The sequence below is a fragment of the Agelaius phoeniceus genome, chromosome 19, assembly GCF_051311805.1.
Source record: "Agelaius phoeniceus isolate bAgePho1 chromosome 19, bAgePho1.hap1, whole genome shotgun sequence".
Classification (NCBI taxonomy): domain Eukaryota; kingdom Metazoa; phylum Chordata; class Aves; order Passeriformes; family Icteridae; genus Agelaius; species Agelaius phoeniceus.
In genome coordinates, this window is record NC_135283.1 from 10,986,082 (window position 1) to 11,014,081 (window position 28,000).

The 28,000-nt window shown below is 46.4% G+C and overlaps 1 protein-coding gene across 2 annotated transcripts; it reads left to right on the forward strand.

The window, feature by feature from the left end:
• Window positions 1–9,614: 9,614 nt before the first annotated feature.
• PRKAR1A (protein kinase cAMP-dependent type I regulatory subunit alpha) lies at window positions 9,615–27,934 on the forward strand. Of its 2 annotated transcripts, XM_054644872.2 has the most exons (12): window positions 9,622–9,751; window positions 10,652–10,715; window positions 13,044–13,222; window positions 19,136–19,309; window positions 19,932–20,023; window positions 20,213–20,274; window positions 20,762–20,808; window positions 21,334–21,492; window positions 21,915–21,975; window positions 22,240–22,361; window positions 22,931–23,012; window positions 25,406–27,934. In XM_054644872.2, exons 3-12 carry the CDS (start codon window positions 13,046–13,048, stop codon window positions 25,576–25,578), a joined length of 1,149 nt encoding a protein of 382 aa, XP_054500847.1. In that variant the 5' UTR covers window positions 9,622–9,751; window positions 10,652–10,715; window positions 13,044–13,045; the 3' UTR covers window positions 25,579–27,934. The 2 variants fall into 2 exon arrangements, with proteins under 2 accessions (XP_054500848.1, XP_054500847.1); XM_054644873.2 differs by lacking the exon at window positions 10,652–10,715 and having other exon boundaries at window positions 9,615–9,751.
• Window positions 27,935–28,000: the final 66 nt, after the last annotated feature.

The window sequence follows — 28,000 nt, forward strand, 5'->3', positions numbered from 1 at the left end:
TTGTGGAGCAGGAAAAAATTTAAAAACAAAACAGAGCCCTCCAATAAACAAAACCAGGGAGACATTGCCTTGTGTTTCAAAAAAAAAAAACAGTTCCTGAGCAACAGCAACAGCTGGATGTTTGCTGCTTGGGCAATCACCATGGTTTTAAAATGAAACCTTGATAAAGCACCCGAGACTTGGGTAACACAATTATTTTTGCAGTTTGACTGATGCAACCATGTTGGTCAATCCTCCTTTGAGCTCATTGCCTGCAAAGGCTGTTTGATCAGCAGAAGTGGGAGAAACAGGGAGTTCTTGTCCTCTGCTGCAGCATTAAAATAGTGTGGGTGGCCTTTGGAGCAGGTTGGGTACAGCTGTGTCACCATGATGGGGGTGAGGTCAGGACAAGCTGCTCCTTGGGCTGGAAGAGCTGCTGTGTGGTGGTGAAACCCTTGTAAATCTCAGGTTCTGTGCTCTGGAATGTTGGAGCAGTTGGGTGCTGGGTGTGAAATAGAAGCTGGGATGCTCTGGGTGGAAACTGAGTTTGATGCCTATTTTCTATTTTTCAGGTTCTGTGCTGCTTTAGTGTGTGGGTCTGAGCTTCACATTATGGGGTGGTGAGCTCTGTGCACAGAGCAGGGACACAAAACAATTCCTGCTCCAGCTGGGCACCAAGGACAAATGATCCAAATCTCAGCCCAGGAGCACAAACCCCGTGGGCTGGAGAGAGAAAAACAAGGATGGGACTGCAGGGGCTAAAGCTGGAATGGGACAATGAACTGCAAGGTGCAAATGGAGCAGAACTGATCCCAGGGAGAGACCCCGTGCCCGGCCGTGCATTTTGGGACCATTTTGGTTCATCTTGGGTGCAGCCCTGGCTGGGCTCTGGTGCTGCCCAAGGTGGATCCATGGAGGAGATGCTTTGAATAAATCCCTGCTTTATTCTGGAACTCTGCCCAGCCTCTGTCCTAGGGCAGCCTTCACAAGGCATTTCTGGTAAGAGATGAGGTGTGTCAGGTGCCCAAACACAAAGAAATAGCTGAAGGGATTTTTCAGGAATACAGCATTGGAGGGAGGTGATAATTAGGGTCGTAGTTAAATCCCAAGATATTTCCTGGGATCTGAGTATATGTCACACCTGGGGAAAATGGTCTGCCAAGGCCAGCAGAGAGCCCTGCCAGGCACCAGAGGGACAGTCCTTGTGCTGATGCATGTGTTTGCTGGGAAGAATATATCAGGAATTGGCCTCCCTTTCCTGACAATCCTGTGACTGCAGTAACTATTGACAGTAACAACCTCAACTCAGTCATTAACTCCAAACCCAGTGCAGAGTGTGACCATTTGATCTTAAATGTTTTCCAGTGCAGAAAGCATGGTGTGAGGGATGTTGGTTTGTGATCTCCACCCTGGGTGTTTGTACTGAAGCCTTAAAGAGGAAACAGAGGTGAAGAAGCTGGGAAACCAGTGCTATGCCCAGAAGGGCCTCTCCCAGCCATGGCATCCCGTGTGCTGCCATTCCACATGGGAAGGGTTTTGAGAGCTTTTAGGCTTTTCCCTGGCTCAGAGTTTAAATTCCAGCTCAGTTCTTCCCTCTCAGATAAAGCCTGCTCCCACTGATAGGTCTGGTATTTTAAATCTGCTGCAGGAAAATAAAAAGGTCTTGGCAGAGCTAAATCTGTTAAATATCTTTACATCCTTCACTGAAATTCCTGATAACCAGAAGCCTGTTCAGGCACTACAGCCTTGCAGGGAAAAAACAGGCAAAAGGTGAATGTGTAATAAGGTGAGCAAGTGTTTGTAAGGGCAAGGAAACCACTTTTCCCTGTGGAAGGAGCAGGAAGAGGTGGCACACTTTGCTTTGCTCTTTTTTGTCACCCTTCCCGAGTGTGTCGAGCAAGTAGAGGACGAAGAAGGGGCTGCATCCCGACCTCTAGGAGCTTGAATACACAAAGTGTGGAGCACTGCAGTGCCAGTGGCGGCTGCTTTAGGCTCTCAGACAGACAATAAATGCTGCCACCTGGTGCCCCGAGCAGGCTGCACACAGCCGGGCCAGCACTGCATCGCACCCGGCAGCGCCTCCACACCGGGCTCCTTAAATCTGCTCCTTGGAGCATCCAGTGGGTTACACCGGGTTTGTTCAATCTCCTTGGAGCATTCAATGGGTTACAGGTTACACCGGGTTTGTTCAATCTGCTCCTTGGAGCATCCAGTGGGTTACACTGGGTTTGTTCAATCTGCTCCTTGGAGCATCCAGTGGGTTACACCGGGTTTGTTCAATCTGCTCCTTGGAGTATCCAATGGGTTACACTGGGTTTGTTAAATCTGCTCCTTGGAGCATCCAGTGGGTTACACCGGGTTTGTTCAATCTGCTCCTTGGAGCATCCAATGGGTTACACCGGGTTTGTTCAATCCTGCTCCTTGGAGCATCCAGTGGGTTACACCGGGTTTGTCAATCCTGCTCCTTGGAGTATCCAATGGGTTACACTGGGTTTGTTCAATCTGCTCCTTGGAGTATCCAGTGGGTTACACTGGGTTTGTTCAATCCTCCTCCTTGGAGCATCCAATGGGTTACACCGGGTTTGTTCAATCCTGCTCCTTGGAGCATCCAATGGGTTACACCGGGTTTGTTCAATCCTGCTCCTTGGAGCATCCAGTGGGTTACACCGGGTTTGTCAATCCTGCTCCTTGGAGTATCCAATGGGTTACACTGGGTTTGTTCAATCTGCTCCTTGGAGTATCCAATGGGTTACACCAGGTTTGTCAATCCTGCTCCTTGGAGTATCCAGTGGGTTACACTGGGTTTGTTCAATCCTGCTCCTTGGAGCATCCAGTGGGTTACACTGGGTTTGTTCAATCTGCTCCTTGGATTATCCAATGGGTTACACCAGGTTTGTTCAATCCTGCTCCTTGGAGTATCCAGTGGGTTACACCGGGTTTGTTCAATCCTGCTCTTTGGAGCATCCAGTGGGTTACACCAGGTTTGTTAAATTGCTCCTTGGAGTATCCAGTGGGTTACACTGCGTTTGTTCAATCTGCTCCTTGGAGCATCCAATGGGTTACACCAGGTTTGTTAAATCTGCTCCTTGGAGCATCCAATCGGTTACACTGGGATTGTTCAATCTGCTCCTTGGAGCATCCAATGGGTTACACCGGGTTTGTTCAATCTGCTCCTTGGAGTATCCAATGGGTTACACCGGGTTTGTTGAATTGCTCCTTGGAGCATCCAATGGGTTACACTGGGATTGTTCAATCTGCTCCTTGGAGCATCCAGTGGGTTACACCGGGTTTGTTAAATTGCTCCTTGGAGTATCCAGTGGGTTACACTGGGATTGTTCAATCCTGCTCTTTGGAGTATCCAATCCAATTATCTTCCTCCACTGCAGGAAGAAGCACTGACATCAGAGTTGAGCAGCCCTGCTAATGGAGTGCTAGAGAAGGGAAAGTGGAATTTCCACCTGCACTCTCCTCATGCTTTGATGAGTTTACTCATTGTTTCTGTCAGGCAGGTAAGGAGATTTTTCCTCTTATGCAATGAAAAAAGGAGAAGAAAGCAGAGAGCTGGATTGGTTGTCAGAGGCCATTCTGAGTTTGGAAGAATCCTGATTACAAGATGCAGGTACCACAGAAGTCATCACTTCAAAGCCTTTTTTAAATATTGTGATTCCTGTATTAAATATAAAAATGTGGGAAAGTACAAAACAATGGACAGAACACATTCCTAAGAGTCACCAGCAGACTAACTTGCTAAATTGTCTGGACAGGTTCTAATGTGGAGTGGGGAGGGGAAGGGGGACACAGGGGAGATGTGTGTGCCATGAGCACAGGGAATTCATTGCCCTCTGTTTAAGGTACAGAAATTGGGAAGATTCATGGGGACCCTGAGAGCCATGTGCTGGCACTGGCACCAGCCAGGGTGAGGGAGGAACAGGAGCAGTCATGGCAGACTCCACAGCCAGTCTGGAGTCACCAAGGCTTTGTGAGCTTTGCTTTTGCTGCTTGTTCCTTCTCCGTTTTAGGTGCTGAGCCTGTCCCTGATCCTGCCAGGGAGGGAGCTGTGCTTGGGAGCAGCCCTTGCAGATGTGCTTGATGGGGTCAGGGGAGAGCTCACAACTGGATGTTGCATTTCCTTATAAGTTGGATTAATGTTCCTTATCTTGTCCTCACTCTGGAAATGCTCCATTCCCTAAGTAGCATTAGGACATCACACTTGCCCTGGTCATGGGTTATCTCCCTGGGGGCCTGACCCTGCTCACAGGAGTGACACAGGCCAAGGGTGGCTCATGTTCCTGGCTCTCTGGGGTGCACACTGGACCCTTGAGTCTTGGAGTGTTTTCAGCTGAGAATCATGAGACTTGTACCACAGAGAGCAAAGGAGTTAAAACTGGGAGAGAGAAACTTTTTCCTTCCTTTTAACTCTCGGATACAGCACGAATTGTAACTCCTCTGTAATTATCTAAAGATCAAGAAATGTTCTGACGTGAGAGATCAGAACAAGCTGCATTGTGAGAGGGAGACTGGGAACACACAGAGGTCCCAACAGCCAGAGGAACGTTGGGTTCCCACACAGCCTGGAGGGAGCAGAGCAGGGAGCAGCTGGGAGGGAGAACTTTGGGTGAGGCACTGCCCAAGCTCTTAGAACAGAAGATTTATCACCTGGGGGACTTTCTCCTCTTGGTCCATGCTAGAGGAGACAAGGAGGGGTTTGGAGGAGAAGTGGCACAAAATGTTGGTGTAATAAATACATCAATAGCAGAGTTCAAACAGAGAATGCAGGGCAGCACCTACACTGTGGTGCCCACAGAGCCAAGGGGGCCTCCATCCACGTGGATGCCATGCCCTGACTTCTTTTACCAACCCATCCACGTGGATGCCATGCCCTGACTTCTTTTGCCAACCCATCCACGTGGATGCCATGCCCTGACTTCTTTTGCCAACCCATCCATGTGGATGCCATGCCCTGACTTCTTTTGCCAACCACATTGGATCAGTTCTCCTGTGACTGGCTTGAAGCTTGTTCAAGCAGTTCAATTACTGATCCCCATGACTGCAGCATGCAAACCTCTCATGAGCCTGGATCCATGCTCAGCCCAGAAAGTGCTTTTATCCTCATTGTGCTGGAGATAGAGTGGGGCTAAATGACTTCCACAGGAGAGGCTGGAGAGCAGTAGGAGAGCAGGAATCTAGAGCTGCAATTCTTAACCATCTTGCTGCTTCAGATGTAAGTGTTACAGCTGGAGAATGACAAAAGGCTCTATCGTTCTCCTGTGGGCACACAGCGCGGGCCAAGCAAGCCTGAGCTGACATTTCAAAGACCTTTTGTTTTTCAAGTGGGTTCCTTCCATCTGGGAAAATGCTCTATTATCTTGGGGGGAGGGAGGCAGCAACTTGCAGAAATGGCTCGATTCTGTAGCCAGTTTGTTAGATGTCAGGCCAGACATTGTTTGGATGTCAGTCCAGACCAAGGAGAGTGGAGCTGACCAATGTGTTTACTTTGCCACCTGCTTTCAGAGAAAAGCACGTAAGCAAATTCAAATGTTTTGAATGCTTTTATGTGTGCATTTATCTTGCAGGAGAACTGTGTCCCAGATGATACTCAGAGAGGGAGCTCTCCCAGACTGTGTAAAAAGCACAAGAACTGAGCATTCTTTTCAATGGGGGTATTTACATTCTGTTACAAAAGAAACACTGGGAGTATTTCACAGGCATTCCCGGAAAAGAAGTGGGCAGTAGCTGCACAATATCTCAGTGCTCTTTAATTTGGTTTGTGTCAGGGAGATCTCAAAGTCAAGAATCACATTTGCAGATGCTTGGGCAGTTCATGAACTGCTGAGGCTGCCCAGAGGTTGTCTGAAGTTAATGATGCAGAACAAAGCCTGCTGACATCCAAACTGCAGGAGGCACAGACCTGCTGCTCTCCCATCTCCTTCCTTCTCTCTGGAGCCATGAGCCTTTTTTTGCCCCACTTCAGGTGCTGTTCTCTATCTCCCAGGTCTTGTGGGGCAGACCTAGAACTATTTTCCACTGCATTTATGCCTGTCCTCATTGGAGCTGAGGAGAGGGAGAGCCCTTGAAGTGCAGAGACACCTGAGCAAGGAGTTCCCAATAAATATTGTCAGGAGGGTGCCTAAAGACTTCTTGGCCTGCTGTTGAGGTGGAGGTTAATCACTGATCTAGGACAGAACTCCCTAGGCTAGCAAAGAGAACGATGAGTTCAAGTTCAGCCTGGCTGGGTGGCAGGAAGAGCACCACTATCAATGTCAGAATTTAACCAGGGTATCCTGGCTTTTTCAAAATGTGGAGCCTGTGGTTCAGCCAACACAGGAGAGCTGTGGGACAGAGCTCTGCTAATCACAGCCTCCCTCATGCTGAGCTCGTCAGCACTGACTCAGGAGGTGAAATGTTCCCCGTGTTGCCCCGTGGGTGTTGGGAGCCTTCCAGCTGGGAGTCTGAAGGGCTGTGCTGCAGCAGGCACGTCTGGCAGATGGAGATGGGTTCCCCCACTGGTCTCTCTGTTAGATCTGGCCACTTCAGGGCATTTTTTTCTTAGCGCTTGCTTCCTCTGTTTAGAGTCTTAGCAGTCATTTTCTTCTTCAAAGTAACATATGGAAATGGTTTGGGATCTGCCCATAGCAAACTGGTTCTGCACTGGGGACTGTTCCACAGAGCTGACGTCAGGCAGAGCGAAGCACACAGCACCTCTCAGGGTCCACGGGGGTTCTGAGCCCATGACTCATGCTGGGCTCGCAGCAGGAAGTTCAAGCACTGTCTTTCAGACTCTTTTTGGATCATACCAATTCCTTGCTCTGTTTCTTTATCACTTTCATGTGGCAAAATCACAGATTTTACACTATAAAACTCATCCAGAGGCCGAGACTCCCTGGCAAACACTGCATTGCTGAGGGACGAGTGTCCTTCTGTCCCTGCATGCAGGGACACTGAAGTGTCACACCGAAAGCTGTCAACATCCAGAGTTTGACCTGGAACCCAGACATCCTCATTATTGTTAAAAGAGAATATATTTTTGTGTGTTTGGGTTTCTAATCTATGGATCTTCCTAGGAATCACTGTGTGGTGCTGTGAGCCAAGGTGTGCAGCAGTAAGAGAGGGTTTTTTTCAGTGCTAGTTAAAGCTTAAACAAAATACAAGGAGCCATGGCCAAAGGATACAGTGTGAACTCTACCTCTGGCACCTCGTGGTCCACAGAGAGCTCCCAGGTTTTAATTCCTGATTTTCTGATGTAGATTTCAGGGCTGTTTGGGATAATGGCAGCTTCTGTTTGTGGATGAAACCTTTTTGTACCACTAAAACTTCTTCTTTCCCCATTCACTCCACCTCAAGACAGCACACATGCTGCACTCCCTGACCAGGAGTGTTCCAGGTTGTGCTCTGCCCCTTTGAAACCCCCTTTGTACCTCATGGGTGATGGGTGTGCCTGATTTAACACCTAAATCTGCGTGTGAGTGACAAACCCACTGGCTGCTTCAATCTTCCACTCGTTTGATTCATTTGGTTTCAACCCCAGAGGCTGCTCCAGGACTCTCTGCTCACAGAACATGGTCCTGAGTTGGGTGGTACCTCCAGTAGAAGCCCCTGGGACTGTGCAGCACCCCAGCTCCCCACTGTTGATTTGGCTGTCACTGTTGATTGGGCTGTCACTGTTAATTGGGCTGTCACTGTTAATTGGGCTGTCACTGACCTTTCCAGCAGCTCTTTCTGTTCCACGCACACAGCAGGGCTGGGTGACGTCTGTGCTCTTATTTCCCACCTTGGCTCACACACTCCTTCCCTCCCCCTGAGCTCTCCTTTGCTCTCCAGCAGCCACAGCCCTGGGCAGCAGATTGCTCCATGAGAAACTGATGCATGAAGAAGTTTGAAATCAAAGTTGTGGGAATAGCGCTGACGGTAATGCCAGTTATTTACTCAGGAATGTTTAATTAGATGGTTAAGACCAGGATGTGACTTTAATTCAGACCAGACCAAATGGAAGAGGGCATTGTTTGTTTTTAATTTCCCTTACGTCTTTAGCAGTGTGAGAATTAACACGTGGGGACGCAGGAGATTTAACTTTGAGAGATACCCAGTGCTGACTCACTCACTGTGTCCAGTGGCTTCACAAAACTCCTCCTGGAAGCTGGTTCTGTTCCCCTTCTCCTGGCTCCAGGACTCCAGCAGGGATTGCATCAAGCACAAGGGAATATTTGTTTCCCTGAGAAAGAGGACGTTGCAGAACGGGTTTTACACAGGGGCAGAGCTTTGTTCCAGATGGGATCTATCCCAAAACAGCACCGGGACTTGTCCAAACAAGGAGTGAGATGTGACACTAGCAGGCAGCTCGTAAAGAAAAAAGGGGAGGCAAAAAGCTGAGAAAGAAATGTGTAGGTGGGAATGCAGATGACTTTTTGTGGTGTTCAGAAACTTCCAGCAGTTTTGAGTTACAGAAGGAACTGTTCTATAACCAGGTGAGCAAGTAATTTGGTATTTTGATGCTGTACTCTGACACTGTTTCACAAATATTAATTACATCTTATTTATATTTTTCATAAAAGTACCAGCTTTGAACAGAATGTCAGAAAATCCTGGACCCTGGGTTCTAATTAACCCAGATCAGATAGAAATTATCAAAGATTTGAGTCCAGCTCAAATCTTTGGCCCAGCTGGACTGGGTCTGTAAGAGTTGCAGGTCCAAGATCTACACCCAAGTTATTACCCTTTATTTCTTTAAAGAACTAATAAACAAGAAACCCCTCAGCAGGTAGTTCCTGATGGCTTGTGTGTCACTGCACAAACACCACTATCTTCTTATACAAAATATACATTAAACTGTTGCTGTTGAGAGTAATTTTCATTGTACATTATGTGATTTTCCCATGTGGGTTAAGCACAAGTCAGTGCTGGCTGAAATGACATAACATTAGAGGTAAAAGCTGAGTTATGTTTTGTGTTGCAAGATCAGCAGATGCACAGTTCAGGGTTCATTTTTAGGGCTCACTTCTCCTCCCCAAGCTCTGCCCATGCCAGCACAGCCTGGATATAGAAACAATGTAAATAATTTCTTATAGCTTGGAGACAAAGTGAATGGAGACAAAGGGCTCATCTCAGCTATAAAGACACGTGAAATAATTCCCACGTGGATTTACATCGATTATAGTGAAATCTTTGCCAAACTTGAATATCATTTATTTTCCTCCACCTATAACAATCTCTGATCTTTTAACCAAGCCTTTCCAGACCGGGGACTGCTGCGGCCGCGTCGGTGTGGAGTTGATGCCCCGGCGGATCCCACTCTCCTCAGGGGAACCCGCTTCTCTCGCCATTCCCGCTCCCCTCAGGGTTTCCCATTCCCATCTCGCTATTCCCTCTCCTCTCAGGGCATCCTGCTCCTCTCGCCATTCCCGTGCCCCTCAGCTTTTCCCACTCCTCCCCCCCTTCCCGTTCCCCTCAGGGTTCCCCACTCCTCTCGCCATTCCCGCTCCCCTCAGGGGATCCCGCACCCCTTAGCGGACCCCACCCCCCCATCCCGTTCCCGCCAGCCCTGCGCGCCTTAAAGCCGCAGGCTCCTTCCGCGCCGCTCCCCGGCCGATGCCCGCGCCGCGCCCACCGTTGCCCCTTTAAGGTTACCGCGGCGACGAGCCCGGGCGAGAGCGAGGCGCATTGACGTCAGGGCGGGCGGGGCCCGTCCGGCCGGTCGGTTTCCGGTGCCGCCGCTGCAGCGAGGCCGCGGCCGGGCCGGGCCGGGACGGGCGGGGGGGTCCCGGCGGAGCCGCCGCAGGTGAGCGGGGCGGGGGTAGCGGCTGGGCGGCCCCGGGGCGGCGGCGGAGCTGGGGGCGGCGAGAACCGCGCGGAGCGGGAGGCTGCGGCCTTGGGGCGGGGCCGGCCCGGCCCGGCTGAGGGAGCGGGGCCGGGGCCGCGGCTCCGGGGCTGCTGCGGGGGCAGCGGCGCCTTCTCGGGCCGGTGTCCGAGGAGGCCCCGCGGGCTCTGGGGCCGGGCCCGGCGGCGCTTCCGCGCTTTGGGTCGGTTTGCCCCCGCGGCTCCGAGTCCCCCGCCCCGGGGGTACCGGCTCGGTGCCGCCCCGGTGGCTCCGGGTCTGAAGCGGCCGCAGCCCCGCTCTGCGTGAGGGGCTGGGCTGGGCGGGGCAGCCACGCCTTGGGCAGCTCGGGGAAGCTTTGGGATGGTGCCGAAAAAATGGCTTGTAGAAATAAATAGCGGAGTTTTCATTTTGCCCGTGATACCGCATTTCCTGCCCCGCTCTTGCCCTTCTCGCGTGGCCCGTGTCCCCTCACGGAGCCGCTCCGTTAGCGCTGACCTTCACCGTGCGGGCTGGCAGAACAAAAGGAGGGACTGGAGAACTTCTGGGCGCTTTGTCAGCCCGTGGGAAGGCCACGCTTTGTGTTTATGCAACGCACAATACACGTGTGTGTGTGTGTGTGTCCTTGAGCAGGGATTAAGTGTGACAGTCACGACACCTGGGTGAAGTGTTGGTAATTCCGTATTAACTCGAAGCCTTCTGTAATCTCCAGCGGCAGAATTCATAGGGGCACGTTGTTGTGTTGCCGCTGTGCCCTGGGTTTTCTTGCTGCTGCATCAGCAGGATAAACCCCATGATGTGACTTCAGTGACTTGTCATTTCTCAAAATTATTTTGACTGAATCCGTTTTTTCCCTTTCAAAAGCTGATCCCGGGATCAACATATCTTACTGCATATAAATAAGCTGTTGCCACACTCCCTGTACCAGGTAACTTTTCTTTATATTTCATCCAAAAATGCCCTGAGAAATTCTTTCCTGTTTCTTTAACTCTCACAGTGTTAATTTTCTTATGAAAAAAATGACATGAAATGTGTGTCTATTTCCATGTATATGTAAAAAATGTATTTTAAAATGGTTTTAAAACCTTGTGGTGGGCTGAGCTAGGCTAGATGTTAAGCACCCACCAAAACTGCTCCATCACTGCCCTCTTTAACTCAACAACAGAAGGAAAATATAAGGAAAGGTTCCTGGACTGAGATAAGGGAGAGATCACTCAGCCCTTGCCATCATGGGCAAAACAGACTCCACTGGGGGAAATTGGTAATAAATTAAACTAATTAAATTTGAGTAGGATAATGAGAAATAAAGCCAAATCTTACAAACATCTTCCTGGCCCTCTCCCTTCTTTCCAGCCTTAACTTTACTCCTGATGTTCCCTGCCTCCCCTCCCCTCAGAGGATGGGGATTGCAGTCAGTTCCTTGCACGCTGTCTCTGCTGCTCCATCCTGCTCAGGGAAGGTCCTCACACCTTCCCCGTGGCACACAGTCCTCCATGGACTTCTCCAGTGTGAGTCCTTCCTGCAGGCTGCTCTCCATGGTCCATGCTCCTGCCAAAAAACCACCCCAGCACAGGATTCCTGGGGAACTCACTCTGTGCATTCCCCTGCTCCAGTGTGGGGTCCTCCACAGGGCTGGGGGTGGATCTGTGCTCCCCCCTGGATCTCCAGGGGTTCTGGGTGGATCTCTGCTCCCCCCATGGATCTCCAGGGGCTGCAGGTGGATCTCTGTTCCCCCATGGATCCCCAGGGTCTGTGGGTGGATCTCTGCTCCCCCATGGATCTCCAGGGGTTCTGGGTGGATCTCTGCTCCCCCCATGGATCTCCAGGGGTTCTGGGTGGATCTCTGTTCCCCCATGGATCTCCAGGGTCTGTGGGTGGATCTCTGCTCCCCCATGGATCTCCAGGGGTTCTGGGTGGATCTCTGTTCCCCCATGGATCTCCAGGGGTTCTGGGTGGATCTCTGTTCCCCCATGGATCTCCAGGGTCTGTGGGTGGATCTCTGCTCCCCCATGGATCTCCAGGGGTTCTGGGTGGATCTCTGTTCCCCCATGGATCTCCAGGGGTTCTGGGTGGATCTCTGATCTCCATGGATCTCCAGGGGTTCTGGGTGGATCTCTGCTCCCCCATGGATCTCCAGGGGCTGTGGGTGGATCTCTGCTCCCCCATGGATCTCCAGGGGCTGCAGGTGGATCTCTGCTCCCTGGGCTGCAGGGCACAGCTGCCTCACCATGGGCTGTATCACAGGCTGCCAGGGAATCCATTCTCCAGGGCCTGGAGCACCTCCTGCCCTGTTGTTCCCATTTATTCCCACTCTGTCTGGCTGAAGTAGCCATTTCTCCTCCCTCCTTAGATCCATTGTCCCAAAGGCTGTGTCACTGTCACTGATGGCTCAGCCTCAGCCAGTGGCAGTTTCATGTTGGAGCTGACTGGCATTGGCTCTGTTGGGCATGGAGGAAGCAGCCAGCAGCTTCTCACAGAACCCCCCTGTGCCCCAAAATCTGGAGTGGAAACCCAGTACAAACTTGAAAGGGGAGAAAAATCTGCTTAAGAACATTTTTGAAAGTGTCATAGCTGAAGTCTTTAGAAAACCTGGCCTCATAACAGAAGTTTAAAGCTGTACTCTTCATTATTTACAGTTGCAGAGGTATTTTGGGATTGCAGTGTATCCATGAAAGAAGTGATGAGCTATGAGCAGGTTTCAATTACACAGGAGCTTTTTAGGAGCCATGTCTGTAATCCATAACTTCCGATAGCAAACCCTGCCCTGACATTTTGGCTTTGCCTTCAACCTGAGCATGTTTCACTTCCGAATGCTGCTCGTGCCTGGCCTCTCACATTTCCAGCTCCCACCCACCTCTCTCCTGGCCCTCGTCCATCCCCATGACCCCACACAGCTCCTGACAGGAGCCTCCAGTCCTACAAAACCCTCAGTTCAAGCAGCAGGAAATTCAGGTGGAATCTTCCCTGGCTTGGAGCTCTCACAGGGCTTGAGTTGCTGAAGCTTTCTCAGCTTTTCCTTTTCTGCCTGTGGCTGTAGAGCCCCCAGAGTTTTGATTTCTGATTTCTTTCCAGGTGCTAAATAAGTTTCCAGCATTTTCTTTAGCTTAGTTACTGCTCTGCTAGGTAAAGGTGTTTTTCTGCTGTGGTGTCAGTAAGATAATGCAGCATAACTTTGTTTTAGGCTGCACCATCTTTGTTTCCAAAGTAGTTTCCAGTAGTTATGTATTATTTAACCTTCTCTTTTTGTTCCCTTCAGCCATGGCAGCTTCCAGCAGCAGCAGCAGCGAGGAGGAGCGGAGCCTTCGGGAGTGTGAGCTTTACATCCAGAAACACAACATCCAGCAGCTGCTGAAGGATTGCATTGTGCAGTTGTGCACAGTGAGACCTGAACGACCCATGGGATTCATCAGAGAGTACTTTGAGAGACTGGAGAAGGTAAAAACACACAGGCTGGAACAAATTAGATTGAAATGTATCTTTGTCATTTAGGGGCTGAGCTGCAGATTTCACCAGTTGTGCTGACTGTTTGAAATTGGAAGTGGTGCTTTTGGAAAACAGATCCTGTTTCCCAGTAGTTTGTGCACCTCTGTCATACCAAAGCCTATAGGACTGACCATAAGGTGACAAGGAGACTTACCCAGGTGTGATCCCAGCCCAGTGCTTACTCATGGAGGATACACAGCATACATGGGTGTGTCTGGAGGCTGACCTTGCTGGATGCTGCTGAGGGCATTTGGATTCTTATATTGATTTCCAGTAATGTGGGCAGAGCACAGAAGTGGTGCCAGTGGTATTATCCAGGCCTAGTGAAGATAAATGAAATATTTGCATTGCAGATCTCTGGAAGAGCAAGCCTGTTTGTGCCTTCTCTTGGGAGTTCAGTATTGCTGTCCCTCTTGTGTTTGCCCTGAGGTCCCTTTGGTGCTTTTGTTGTTGCTGGAAGCATTCTGGGATCTTGGGAATGGAAAGCATTCAGAGTTGAAACAGTGATTTCACACTCTTCTGACCTGTTAATGGTGTCTATTGATCACTAAGCAGGTAGGAAAAGGAGTTGCAGTGGAAATGGGAAGATTAAAGGCTTGTGCAGAGGAAAGGTTGGATGCAACTGTACTCAGGACATGGAATTAGTAAATAATGCAGCTGTGACCTTGTGCAGAACTTGTTTGCAGGTGCTGCTCTCAGTACTTATATAGGGCACTTAAATATTTATCTTTTTTTTTCCTAGTGAGTTACTAATTGCTGCTATAAAGAAGAAGGAAATTAACATTGGAAATCACAAATATGTCTGATGGAAATTGTATTTTAATGGAAGTGTTCAGGATAAATACTAGAAAATGACCAAGGGGTGCAGGCTACCTGCTATAACTCTTAATTTATTTGGGGAACATTTTGCTTATGAAATTAAGAGCTCTGACTTTGTTTGGTTGTGTGTATCAGCAACAAACCAGTGAATAATGAGGTTCTTAAAAATCCCTTGTCCCTGCTTGTTACAATGACTCCTTCCCCTCCTTGGATTCTTGAGTTTTGAGGTACTGCTAGGCTGGGAATTTTAAAGCATCACCACAGGTATCTATACACAAAATTTTACCAAGTAAACCACATTACTGTGCTTAGCATAAATCCTAAACCAGTCCATATGTGGGGATGTAAAATGGGATTATTTGGGTGCTTTTGTGCAGTGGATTTATGGTCAACACGCAGTATTTGGGAACTTAATTTATTTTTTAACAAGTTAACAAGTCCAGCTCTGAATTTAATGACATGAATGTTGGAATGGAATAAGTTGATGATTTTATCCTGGTGCACATTGGCTGTTTGTGTACATGGTCAGCCTACACTGAAGCTGAAAACAAAACTGGTTAGGTAATGTCTTTTCCCCTCAAATTGCTCTCACAATTTTGGTCAGGGTCTTTTCTCATGGTTTCCAAGTGCCCTCTAGTGCAGCTGTAGCTACAAGTGAAAGTGGAGCATTTTTTTGTTGCTTCCTTTGATTTAAAAGTTGCTGCAGCTTCCTCTGGGTGGTTTCCCCACTCAGCTGGGCTGGGCTGGGCTGAGTTTCCCCAGGGGCTGTGGTCCCTGCCCAGCTCTCAGGGTCCCCAGGTGCTGGGGTACCTGCCCAGCTCTCAGGATCCCCAGGTGCTGGGGTACCTGCCCAGCTCTCAGGGTCCCCAGGGGCTGTGGTCCCTGCCCAGCTCTCAGGGTCCCCAGGTGCTGGGGTACCTGCCCAGCTCTGAGTCCCCAGGTGCTGTGGTACCTGCCCAGCTCTCAGGATCCCCAGGTGCTGGGGTACCTGCCCAGCTCTCAGGGTCCCCAGGTGCTGGGGTACCTGCCCAGCTCTCAGGATCCCCAGGTGCTGGGGTACCTGCCCAGCTCTCAGGGTCCCCAGGTGCTGTGGTACCTGCCCAAATCTCAGGATCCCCAGGGCTGTGGTACCTGCCCAGCTCTGAGTCCCCAGGTGCTGTGATACCTGCCCAGCTCTCAGGGTCCCCAGGTGTTGTGATATCCACCCAGCTCTCAGGGTCCCCAGGTGCTGTGGTACCTGCCCAGCTCTCAGGGTCCCCAGGTGCTGTGGTACCTGCCCAGCTCTCAGGGTCCCCAGGTGCTGTGGTACCTGCCCAGCTCTCAGGGTCCCTGGGTGTTGTGGTCCCTGCCCAGCTCTCAGGGTCCCTGGGTGCTGTGGTACCTGCCCAGCTCTCAGGATCCCCAGGGGCTGTGGTCCCTGCCCAGCTCTCAGGGTCCCCAGGGGCTGGGGTCCCTGCCCAGCTCTCAGGGTCCCCAGGTGCTGTGGTACCTGCCCAAATCTCAGGATCCCCAGGGCTGTGGTACCTGCCCAGCTCTGAGTCCCCAGGTGCTGTGATACCTGCCCAGCTCTCAGGGTCCCCAGGTGCTGTGGTACCTGCCCAGCTCTCAGGGTCCCCAGGAGCTGGGGTACCTGCCCAGCTCTCAGGAACAGAGCAGTGAGCATCCTGTGCTGGGCAGGGAACTCCTGACATCCCTGGCTGGAGAGCACCAATGCTCAGTCATGTTATTAACCACCTCCACCCCAGCCCTCAGCTCTGCTACAGCAAAAGTGCCTGAAGCTCACTCTGCTGCACCTCCCAAATCATGTCTGTTACACCTGTGATAAAGCAGAGCAACTTTTCAATGTGCTTGCTGAATTTTCCTCTCTCTGACTGAATCTCAACCTGAGGTTTTTTTAATAAGATTGATTTTTGAAGGAGCACCATTGAAGACTGAAGTGAGCTTGCTATTTTCTCTCTCATTCTCTTGACAAGTCATCTCTTGCACTGCACACAAACAGAGCTGATTCACTGTCATGTTATTAAAATATGTTGAAGAAATTTAAACATGCTTTAGAATTTCTGTTCAGAAACATTAAAATTGCTGCCTCCAAGATGGTTACAGCTACTATAGGAATTCAAATGTCCTCCTCTGGGTTATGAAAGCTGTTAGATGAATCTAATTACTACTCATTGATTGTATAAATGGTTTATTTGATCTGTTTGTGGTGTGCTAAGGCCTCTGTTCTCCTTGCTGTGCAAACATGTGTGGTAATAGCAATACCTGCTAAAAGCTGTAATAGCTCTTCAGTGCTGGGCTGGGCTGTGTAGTGCAGCTGGAGCTCTGGAAGTTGAATGCAGAGATCATTATTGCAGCCTGCCAGGTGAATCCTGGCTCGTGGGCATGCCTGTCCTCTGGAATAAGTGCATTGAAATACTCTGTGTGATGCAGTTATGTGCACATCAGGCTTTACAGAGAGCTGGAATTAGGAAGTGTGATGGACATGTAGTCACTGCCCCTGTTCCCCACCACCTGCCCTGCTCAGATATCTGAATATTTTCCCATTTTCCTCAGTGTTTCTTTTGCAAAACAAGCTACTTTAGGAGGATATCCTGTGCAGTTGTGAATTTCTGGCAGAGCTTTTTTAAAAATGCTTTTATAGCTTCTGAATGTTTGGGGTTTTTTAAATATGATATAAATGAAATACTCATTATCAGAAGGAGTTGAGACTGTATCTGGTGCAATGACAATTAGCAGGTTTTACAGTGTGCATAATTCTGAAATTGTGAAGGTCTTCAGTAGCTGATAGACCTAAATCTGAGTATGTGAAGTGTCATCACTTCAGTATTACGTGGAATAATTGAAATGGAATTAAAAAACATTGGTTATTTGTCAGAAAAAATAAGGCTTGCAGTTCATGACTGACACTGAAAATTGTGAACTGCCTCATCAGCTGAAAGACCAGGCCAACACTTGGATGTAATAAATAAATTATCCCTAAATCTTTCTCAGATCCTGGGAATGTTTATAGTGATGAGTACAGAGCAAACTGAGTGTCCTTATCCATGATTTGTTTAATGTGAGGAACTTCTAGACTTGAACACACAAGTTTTCCTCACAAACCCTGGCTAAATCCAAAGGTATCTGGGAATAACAACTGCTACCCTTTCTTTAGGTCCTGTTTCTGTAATTGTTCTCTGATCTATTGGTGTAATAAATGGGGGTTAGTGTCAGAAATTGTAAAAGGTGTGTATTAAAGATGAAACTGAGGTTATAGGATGTTGTGGCACAGGGTTGTCTGTCAGTGCAATATGAATATCTGGAGATTTATAGTTTAGTTGATACAGTGATGTTTGGGGCTGATCTTGGAGGTCTTTTTTGACCTCATTCTATGGTTCTATTCTATGATTTATCTCAGGGAGAATCTTATTGGAGAATGTGTGTATGGACTGTTTAGAGTAACTGATCTATTTTAAATTAATACATTATTTTACCCATATGTAACTTGTTTCTGTGTCCATCCCCTACTTACTATTCTAAAAAAAATGTTAATATTAAATTTTGGGTCAGACAGAAGTTACCATTTATATTTTTTTGTGTTAATGCAGTTTCCTTCTCCCTGAGTGGGGCATTGCCCTGAGGAGTCTCTTGAAGAGTGTTTTGATAACAACTCCCTCACTGAATGCTGCTGAGTGCTTCAATCTCTGATCACAATATTGAATATTTTATGTGATACTGGAAAAAACCCAGCAGCTGGTGTTCACTTATTTAAAAAGTGTCTTTTTTAATGGTTTAAGTATTTTGTATGTGAACAAACATGTTCTGTGGTTGATGGTGAGGCAGTTTGCACCAAACACTTATTACTGCTCAGGCTATTTTTAATTTCATCTCTGTTGAGACTCCTTCCTCTAAAATCAGAGGACAGAAATGAGTTTTAAATACATTTTGCTCCCATGGTTGGGAAATGTGGCACCATTTGATCAATGGGCAAAGAGCAGGAAGTGAAATGTGAGGCTGTGGAGCTCCTTGGCTCTGGGAGAGGGGCAGTGGAACCTCCCAGGAATGGGGATCCCATGGCCCTTCCCTCAGGCTGGTGCTGTTACCCAGAGCCTCTGCCCAGCTGGGATCAAGGACACTGGGACAAACCCAGCTTTCACAAGGGCTGGAGCTCTGGCAGAACAGATGAGTCCTTGTTCTTTTCCAGAATGTCCCAAACCCCTGTTTCCTAACGCTGGGAAAGTCATTTGAGCTGTAGTGATGTCAGTGCTCTGACTCCAGGGTTGGCTGGTTTGGTTTTAATCTGATTTTAGTTGATTGAGGTGAATCTTCTGAAGAATCAAATTTCTGTGTGGCAAGGTAGTTAGAATTTGTGTTATTGTAAGTACCCTGCTCTTCTACAGTATCACTCCAACACAATAAGTAACTGAAGGAAATGAGGAAAACAAGTAACCTTATGCAAGGTTTGCATGTGGTTTGCATAAAAAAATCCCACTTTGGCCTCCAGCATCCTTCCTCCAGCTCTTTTGAAAGCAGTGTTCATGTTTCTTTCTCCCAAAATAAATGCTGGTTAATGAGTATCAAGTTGGTCCATGACTCAACCTCTTTCAAAAGCTTCTCATGTAGCATGGATTTCTGAGGAATTGCTTCTCTGTCTTTCAACTCCAAAAAGGCTTTAACACCTCGCAGCTGAGGGGAGGAACTGGGGGTTTGCAGCTGGGGAAGTGCCTTCAGCATTTGAGGAATCTCCTCATCACCTGTTGAACACACTGGCAGAAACCAGAATCAACTTGTTCACACCAATAGTTGAATAAATGAAGAATAACTCAATAAAATAAACACCATTGTGATGTGAGTGGTAGGAATGAAAGGCACATCCACCACGTGTTTGTGAAAGGGCTTTGATCTCAGATGCTGCAGTCTCCTGTTTGCCTTCATGTGGGAATAATGGTACACAGGAAGCTCCCTGGTGTTGGCAGGCTGGGCTGGAACATGAGACATCACTGCTTTTTTTTTCTTTCCCCCCCCCTTTGGATTATGTGACACAAACATGTCTTCCTTCCTGTTTAGGAGGAAACAAAGCAGTTGTTGAATCAGCTGAAGTCTGGTTCTCGCTCCGACTCCCGGGAGGACGAGATCTCCCCTCCTCCCCCCCTGAACCCTGTGGTTAAATACCGATCACGACGTGGGGCCATCAGTGCAGAAGTCTACACAGAAGAGGATGCTGCCTCTTATGTTAGAAAGGTGCTCTGACTCTTCAACCTTGCTCAAAATTCCACCCACAATCCAAGGGTTTATCTGAACCCACCTTCTGTCCAGGGCATTAAATAGCACCAAGCTCCTGGAGCCTGTTAATTCCTAATTGCTGTAAAAAGCAGACCTGTGTGTGTGGCTGTTTAACTGGAGGACAAAATAACCCATCATGCAATTAAACCATTCATGCATTACTTAGACCTGTTCCCTTTGAAGTCATGTATATTTAGATGTGCATATATTTAGATATATAGAATGTGCTTCCAGTTATTTGGCAGCTGCAACAACATTTGGCCTAATGGCAGAGCAGGCTTGCTGCTGTTCCCAGGAAAACACAGGTTGAACAGATATTTGTCCTCCTGCAAAAAAACTTACAAACTGAGCATGGAATTATGCTTTTTGGTTGCATAAAATAATACAAGATTATATTTTCCTTGTTTTCAAACTGTCTGTAAACATTTACTATATTTGGGGTTGTATTTATAGTGCTTGAAAGAAAATGGAAAAACTCAGCCAGTGTTTTGTAGCAATTTAAGTTGTTTATTTACCATGGGAAATGCAGAAATTTTTCATGAGAAAAATTAACCATTTGCTTTCTCTGATCCTCTCCTAGGTTATTCCAAAAGATTATAAAACCATGGCTGCTTTGGCAAAAGCAATTGAGAAGAATGTGCTGTTTACCCATCTTGATGATAATGAGAGGAGGTAGGAGGAAGTCTTGGTGGGGTTAAGCTTTGTGGAAGGGCAGAGTTCAGAAGAGCTAAATGTGTCACAAATCTGCAGTGGTCAGTGGGACACACAGAGCTCCAGGAGCAGTGGGGATGGCTTAGGGGTACAGATGTGTGGAGTTGTGCAGGTTTCTGGCTGATTTTGGTGTCCTCTCCTCTCCTTCAGTGACATCTTCGATGCGATGTTCCCCGTCACTTACATCGCAGGAGAGACTGTCATCCAGCAAGGCAAGTGACACTGTGTGCTCTGGGCAGGCATTTGGGGGTGGGCAGCTGGCCTAGGGCTCTTAGTTTGTGTTTAGTTTTTCATATTAAAGCAGGCTCACTGCAGCCACACGACTTCTTGTGTTCCCTGAAGCACTTCATACTGAAGTGAGGAGTCAGAGCCACTGGAGGAGGATGAGGCTTCCTTGCAGAGATTATCTGTTGGGAATATTGTCCCTTGATGACTCTGTAGAAGTGTTGTGTCAATTTATGGATCTGGTTGGCCTTTCCAGTAATCCTGGCATTGCTGCTGATCTCCTGGGCACCAGTAGATGTCCCCTTTCATGGGGCTGAGAGGAGTGTGGAATCAGCAAAATGTGATGTTTCACCCTGCAAACTGTGCAAAAATTTGCCAACCGTGTTGGAGTCTAAACATCAAATTTGGCAGAGATGCCAACTTCCTTTGTATATTCAGTTTAGTGTATATTCAATTTTTTTTCCTCTTCTTTAGGTGATGAAGGTGATAACTTCTATGTTGTTGATCAAGGAGAAATGGATGTAAGCATTCCTGGTAGTTTATTAATGATCTGTTCATTCCTAGAAGAAGAATACTCTGATATTTATAGGCCTCTTCTACAGACCCTGCCTTTAGCAGCTTTGCTCATTTTAAGTTCTTACTTGCAGAAGTTTGTTTTGCCCCTTAAGAGCTCAGTCTGGCTGCACAGACTGAGTTTAAAAACAAATTATTTGGACACAATACAAATGTGTTAAGCATGCAGGGTGGAGTTGAAGTGTGGGGCAGGCTTTAAGAACAACCAGACTTTTATTTTCTAGCCCAGCTCATTCATAGCTGACAGACCTTTTTGAGGTGTTGTTTCTCAGGAGTCTGTGTGTAGAGCCTGTGAATGAGATGTAGAAGAGAATCCCTTTGTCAACAAAAATTCAAATTGTGCTGGGGTTGGGAACGTTGATAAAAGCCTGAAATGATCAACCTTAGTAGAGATGTGAGAATTCCCTTGTACTCCCAAGGGAGTAGAGGGCAGCAGGAAGCTGAGGGGTGCCTGACCATGCTCTGCCTTGCAGGTTTATGTGAACAGTGAGTGGGCCACCAGCGTGGGTGAGGGTGGCAGCTTTGGAGAGCTCGCCCTCATCTACGGCACCCCCCGAGCTGCCACCGTCAAAGCCAAGACCAACGTCAAGTTGTGGGGCATTGACAGGGACAGCTACAGAAGGATCCTGATGGCAAGTAGCCCTCAAAACCTGGATTTATGCTTTGGGGGTTATGTATCCTGGGTGTCTGTCCTTCTGCCTGTCCTTTGCTGGAGTTATTTATTTCAAATCCTGCTGTCTCTTCAGTAATCAGAAAGCTGATTACTCAACGTGCATCTCTCAGGCACAGGGCAAGGGGGAATCTTGCATTAGTGAGCAAAACAATGCCAGTATTAAACTGAGCTGAGGGTGAAATAAGGCTGCAGTAACTGCTGAGTACTTAAGGAATGTTGCTCAACTGGAATATTACTGAGAGAACTCAATTTCAAAACATTTCATCTTGTGGGTTTGGGGTCTGTGAGACAGAACACTGTGTGTCTGGTTAAATTTGTTTGTGTCTGGAGTTTTAGAGTAGACAGAAAACTTACTTTGTGTCCTTTCCTTTTTTTTTACAGGGAAATACTTTGAGAAAGAGAAATATGTATGAGAAATTCCTTAGTAAAGTATCTATATTGGGTAAGTGAGCAGATTTTGTTCTGGAGTGGAATCAGTTGGCACATTGTAATGAAGCTGTTAACCCAGCATTATGATGATTACAGGCTGTTGTGGTAACTCATCACAACTGCTTCTCTGCATCAATCCAAAACAGCTCTAATTCAGGTCTTGATCACTGCTGCACAAATGCAGGCAGAAATACACTGACCTCTGTATAAATACAGAGCAAAAGGTGTAATTTGTGCCTTGGGAAGACACTCCAGTAATGAACTCTAAACTCTCCAGAATCTCTGGACAAGTGGGAGCGTCTCACTGTGGCTGATGCCTTGGAACCGGTACAATTTGAGGATGGGCAGAAGATTGTAGTCCAGGGAGAGCCAGGAGATGAATTCTTCATTATCTTGGAGGTAAGCAAGCTCAAAATTACGAGCTCAGAACTTGACTGTTTTTTGGTTGTGTCCCTAAGCAGGCACTTGGAGAAGAACAAAACATAAGAATGTACTTCCAGAGAGTCACTAAAGAAACATCATCTTGCTGAACATGCAGTAACTTGGATTTAGTTTTGCTGTTTTCACAAATGGTACTTCCAGGAAAAAAGTAACAAGTTTCTGACTGAAAGCAGTTTATCTTTCTGAGAGTAGAGACCTGTTCTAGATAGCTGGTAATGCCTTCCTAGTGTTCTGTCTGGTGGTTTGTGGTTTTTCTGGCTTTTTGCTAGTCATACTATAATATATGTACTGTTCTGAGGAAAACCAGGAAGAAGTCACTGCTGTAGATATGTAAATGTTCAAGATGTTTAATGCTTAGAGAGGAGAGGAGCAGTTGTTCTTGAATTGCAGTTAGGTGGACTGTGCAGTGGCTTTTGAACTGAGGCATCCTAACAGTTATTTGTGCAAAGCAGCTGATTCTGTGTGAAATTCAGTGTTTGGAGTGATGCTGGAAATTGCAGTTGTTTGACTGCTGTCATTTATTGAAGGGCACAGCTGCAGTGTTACAGCGCCGGTCAGAAAATGAGGAATTTGTTGAAGTGGGCAGACTGGGACCTTCTGATTACTTTGGTGAGTTATGTTGTGACAACTGTGGCTGCAGACACCACTGTCACCATTTTGTCTGTGCTGTGTCAATGTGGAGATGAGATGGATTTGCTTAATTACTGTTTTGGGCTCCTGTGGTTGCTCTCAGTGTTGGGTGAGTATCAGTCACTTGGCACTCAGGTGTGCACACAGGATGTGATTGTTCCACACTGCTTTACTGTAAAAGAATATTTGGCCTGACCTCCCTGCCCTGAGCAGAGCTAAATTTTTAAATGACATTGTATTCCTCAGGGATGTGTCCAGTTGAGTTTGCTGTGTCTCCAGGGATGGAGATCCCACAGCCTCTCTGGGCAGTTTCATTCTCTGTCTAACCAGCCTTGTTGTGCAGAGGTTCTTTCCTTCGTGCCTGACAAGAATTTCCTGTTCTGCAGCCTGTTGCTTTCTCTCTGTCTTTCCCTGTGCAGCCTGGGTTTGTCTTTGTAGTCACTCATTACACAGCTGAAGACAGCAGTAAAATAAGAAAATTCCTTCCTTGGTCTTCTGTTCTCCAGGTCAGACAGGAACCTGGTCAGAACCTGCTCTTCAATGGTTGAACACAGCCCTCTCCCTCTCAAAACTCCTAACAGTTTTCTCATGTTTTGGGTAGTTCCTCTCTTTCCTCTTGCTCAAACCTTTTGGTTGTCCAGGTTTTCAGCTCTGTAGATGATGTAAGCAGCAAATCCTCTGTTGCAAGGCCTGAATTGGGATGGGCTTGAGTGCATGGGCTCTGCCCAAAGGCCTGCTTGGCTCAGGATCTAGGACTAGACTTCATTCTGTCTCATTTCATATTTTCTAATAATTCCCTCTGTGTTCTCTTGAGTTTCCCACTCTGAAACTAAATATTGTCACAGTCATTGTGTTAGGTGACTTTGACACCTTTCCTTCAGGGGTTTAACTCTCCCTTAGACCCTCATTCTTTAGCAAGCCTCTCTTTTGGAGGCTGCTGAGTTCAGGAGTTTTAATTGGGCACAGAGGAAAAGTTTTCCTCATTTCTTTGGAACATCCCTTCTGATAATGCAGGCAAGTGTTCTCCAAGGAACACAGAGTTCGTTTCTCAGTCCTGAATGTGGAAAGAACTCAAGTCCAAAACCAAGCAAACAAAACCCCAGAGTTGCTGCTCTGGTTTCTTCCATGCTTGTTGTAGGAATGTTAGGGGCTGTTTCTGTTTCTGATAACAGAGGCTTGTTGAAAACTTCATTTCCAAACATGTTGTTCAGCAGTTGAAACAAAGCTTTTGGCATGTTTGGGCAAAACTTAAGAAATGGGATCCAGTGGGACTTCAAAATGCTCCTTTTCCACAGCCCCATGACAAAGTCAGAGTTTTGATTCTGGCCAGCAATGGGTCAAAGGCTTCTGTCTGGTGCATGAATGTTTTATTTGTTTGTTTACTTCAAAACCATGCTCTTGTTGTCCTGAGTTTCCTAGAAACACCAGAATTGAGCAGTACTATTAGAAAAATAACTATTTGTTGGCTAGGAAAATTACACTGTGAATTGAAACATGACCTGTCCTCAAAGAGACACATATTGAAAATTTTTTAGGCTTTTTTCAGAGAGACTTGAATGTGAACAGGCTTTTTAATAACAATCCATAAGCAGGTTTTTTTAAACTACCTTCACAGTTGCTTTTATTGTAATTACTTAGGTACTTGTTCTGAGCAGTGCTAAAGCCTGAATTACCTTCTCTGCAATTTCAAGTGGAGAATGTTGTTATTGCAGGTTATATATATATTACACACATATATATACAAGTATATACATATAAATACATATATTTGCAGGTCCTCCCATGGCAGGGAGGAATGATGAATCTGAGTCCATGTTCTCAGAAGGTTAATTTATTATTTTATGATGCTATAATAATTAAAGAATGCTGTAGATATGTAAATGTTCAAGATGTTTAATGCTTAGAGAGGAGAGGAGCAGTTGTTCTTACAATTGGGTGAACTGTGCAAGGACTGTGAAGTGGCTTTTGAACTGAGGCATCCTAACAGTTATTTGTGCAAAGCAGCTGATTCTGTGTGAAATGAACTAAACTATACTAAAGAACACAGAAAGGATACTTACAGAAGGCTAAAAAGATAATAATAAAAACTTGTGACTCTCTGCAGAGTCCTGACACAGCTTGGCACTGATTGGCCAAAGAGTGAAAACAAAAACCAGTGAAACAATCCAAACACATTCCACGTGAGCACAACACAGGAGAAGCAAATGAGATCAAAATTGTTTCCATTTTTCTCTGAGGCTTCTCAGCTTCCCAGGAGAAAAATCCCAGGCGAAGGAATTTTTCAAAAAATGCGAATAGCACAGAGAAGGGTCATTTCTCTGCCTCTTTTTCCCACTGATTGCTAACTCTGCTGTCTGTTTCTGCTGTCCCAGGTGAGATTGCTCTGCTGATGAACCGTCCTCGTGCTGCCACCGTCGTGGCTCGTGGCCCCTTGAAATGTGTGAAGCTGGACCGGCCCCGGTTCGAGCGCGTGCTGGGCCCCTGCTCGGATATCCTCAAGAGGAACATCCAGCAGTACAACAGTTTTGTATCACTGTCTGTCTGAAACCTTCCTCCCTGTCCAAGCCATGCTTCACGAATGCAGACTGCTTCCTTCCCCTTGTGCACAGCCACATCGCCACTGGCATTTGCAGCTTCCTGTCCGGTTAAAAACAACAAAAAAAAACCAAAAAAAAAAGAAAAAAAAAAAGAAAAAAAGAAAAAAAAAAGGAAAAAAAAATAAACTGCTTATCATGGCACTGTCATTAATTTAGAGCATATTATTTCTGTGCTCTCTGTCCCATTAAATTAATAGAAAAAGTTCAGTGGAGACGTTTGCTTCTCTCTGTGCACCAGTGTCCAACTCAGGCCAGTGCTCAGAGACCTCCTGGCACCACGCCATTGCCATAGAGTGAGGAGGTGACAGTAAAGGGGGGGAAAAAGTTCTTTTAAAGGTGTTTCTCAAATTATTGGACAGATTTTTAGGCTGTGGTCATCACCTGCTGTATTTCTTTTCACATGAGAGCTACCCTTGTAATTGAGCTTCTTGGGGCTTGGGGTTTCCTGGGTTTCGTTTTCATTTTCTGGGTACTGTAATCCTAGGTTCAATCGTGAGGCATCAGCTGCTAAGAAAGCCACAGCTGGAATTTACCAGTATCATTGTTCCTGTGTCTGCTGGTTTAAGATTGCTTAGTTCTGTTCTTGTCAAGTGTAAATCAAAAGCTTTCCAGGTTAATAGTCCTGGTGAACTACTTCAGCTGGTGATCCATTTGCTGACTTGCCGCAACTGATCTTTTCCACTTGTTCTTTCTCTAGCCATAGATTTGCCATTTAAAACTCTTCCTGTTCCAAGTGGCAAGAACCAAATGCTCCATGAAATGCCTGACTGTGGTCTGTAGTACATAGATTGGTGTAAGAATGGTGCAGCTGTCCAGCTGTTAGTACTGTTTGAGTGCTTAGATTGGCGTAGAAGTCGAAAGCAAACATTTGATTTTCCCTGTGAATTGTTTTGTTAATCCTCAGTTGACTTTTAAAGAATCACCATCAGTTCAAGTGACCCTTTGTTACCAGGGAAAATAAAAGCTGAGTGTTTTGGCCAGTATCAGTTGCAGGTGACAAGATTGCTGGTCTGTAGAGCTCCATTATTAGTAGAGAATGTGAGGCAAAAAACTGAATGTTTGAACTTTCCTGCAACACTCAGTTGTTTTAAGTTTTTAGAGCTGTCAATTCATCATTTTAAAAATGGCTCACTATAAATCTAGTTCAAAGCCAAAAGGTGCATTCTCTTTTCTTGCTTATGGAATTTCCACCACACTTATTTAATCCCTTTTTTTTTTTCCCCCCAAGTTCAATCTGTTGCGGAGTCTTAAATGTATTTCAGTATTTCCCAGCTTTGTGTTCCATTACTCTGTGCTCACCAAGACTTCCCAGAAGTTTTTACTGAATTCCACGGTTCAATAATTGTAGGCAATTTTTAAGGTTTCCTTTAAACTGTAATTTATATCAAGTAGCATAGGTTTGTATTTGGGAGTGACAGCAAGCAGTTTGGCATTTGTTGTGCAACTACTTTAGCGATGGAGCCCTTGTTTTATTTCCTTTCTGAGGTGGAGTGGATGCAAGTCCAACGTTTTTCCAGGCATGGACAGAATCAGGAAGAGTCTGCTAATTCATGCAGAATAATACTGAAGGTATCAAGCCTTTACAAAAGGTTTCAGGGTATTTCTGAAACTAAAATCCCAGGAAGGGGATTGCAATGCTTGTGGTTTGAGTTCTCTATTCAAGAGATGTTGAATAGAGGATTTCTGCCAGAGTCCTTAAGGAATAAGTAAATGCTACCTTTTTTTGGTTCTTCTTTTTTCCTCCTTTTTTTTTTTTTGGTAAAACTTTTTTCTTAAGTTTTGACTCTGCAGGTTTTTTCTTCATATGTGTTTTGTGTTACATTAAAGCACCAAAAACTGTGTAAACCAGTTAGAGCTCCACAAAAAAAATGCACATTTTTTTTATATAAGGCTTTCTAATCAAGTTTCACTACTGCATCTTTTTAGCTTGCTGTTTACTCCCTTTTGTAGTTTTACCTACAAGATTTTAAGATAAATCAGCTAAGTCTGAGTTAAATATTAAACACAGTTATAGCTTTACCTTTGTGTGCAATTTCAATATGTTTGAAACCACAATTGGCATAGTTTTGCCTTAGCTAACATTCAGGGCTTTAGAAGTAATTTTTTGCTAGTCTATCTTCAGCAAATTGATGAAGTCTATTGCCCTAGGAAGCTATAGTCAACCAGAGGACCATTTTTGTATTGTTACCTGACTCTATAAGTCTGATTTACTGTATGTGCTAATATATTATATTATATTCCTTTTGTTATAGATTGTCCTAATGGCAGGTAAAGCAATAAAATGATTTAAATTCTTAAATGCAATCAGCCTCTTTTATTTTATTCCCTGCCCCTACATGGTGTTTTCCTTTGGCTTTAGAGGATGTGTTA

What these genes read in the sequence shown, in the direction of transcription:
- PRKAR1A (XM_054644873.2), top strand. Translation starts at nt 13,046, where the DNA reads ATGGCAGCTTCCAGCAGCAGCAGCAGCGAGGAGGAGCGGAGCCTTCGG. An exon ending in AGAGACTGTCATCCAGCAAG is followed by an intron (nt 20,275 to 20,761) that starts GCAAGTGACACT and finishes CCTCTTCTTTAG; the next exon opens with GTGATGAAGGTGATAACTTC. An exon ending in TTGATCAAGGAGAAATGGAT is followed by an intron (nt 20,809 to 21,333) that starts GTAAGCATTCCT and finishes TCTGCCTTGCAG; the next exon opens with GTTTATGTGAACAGTGAGTG.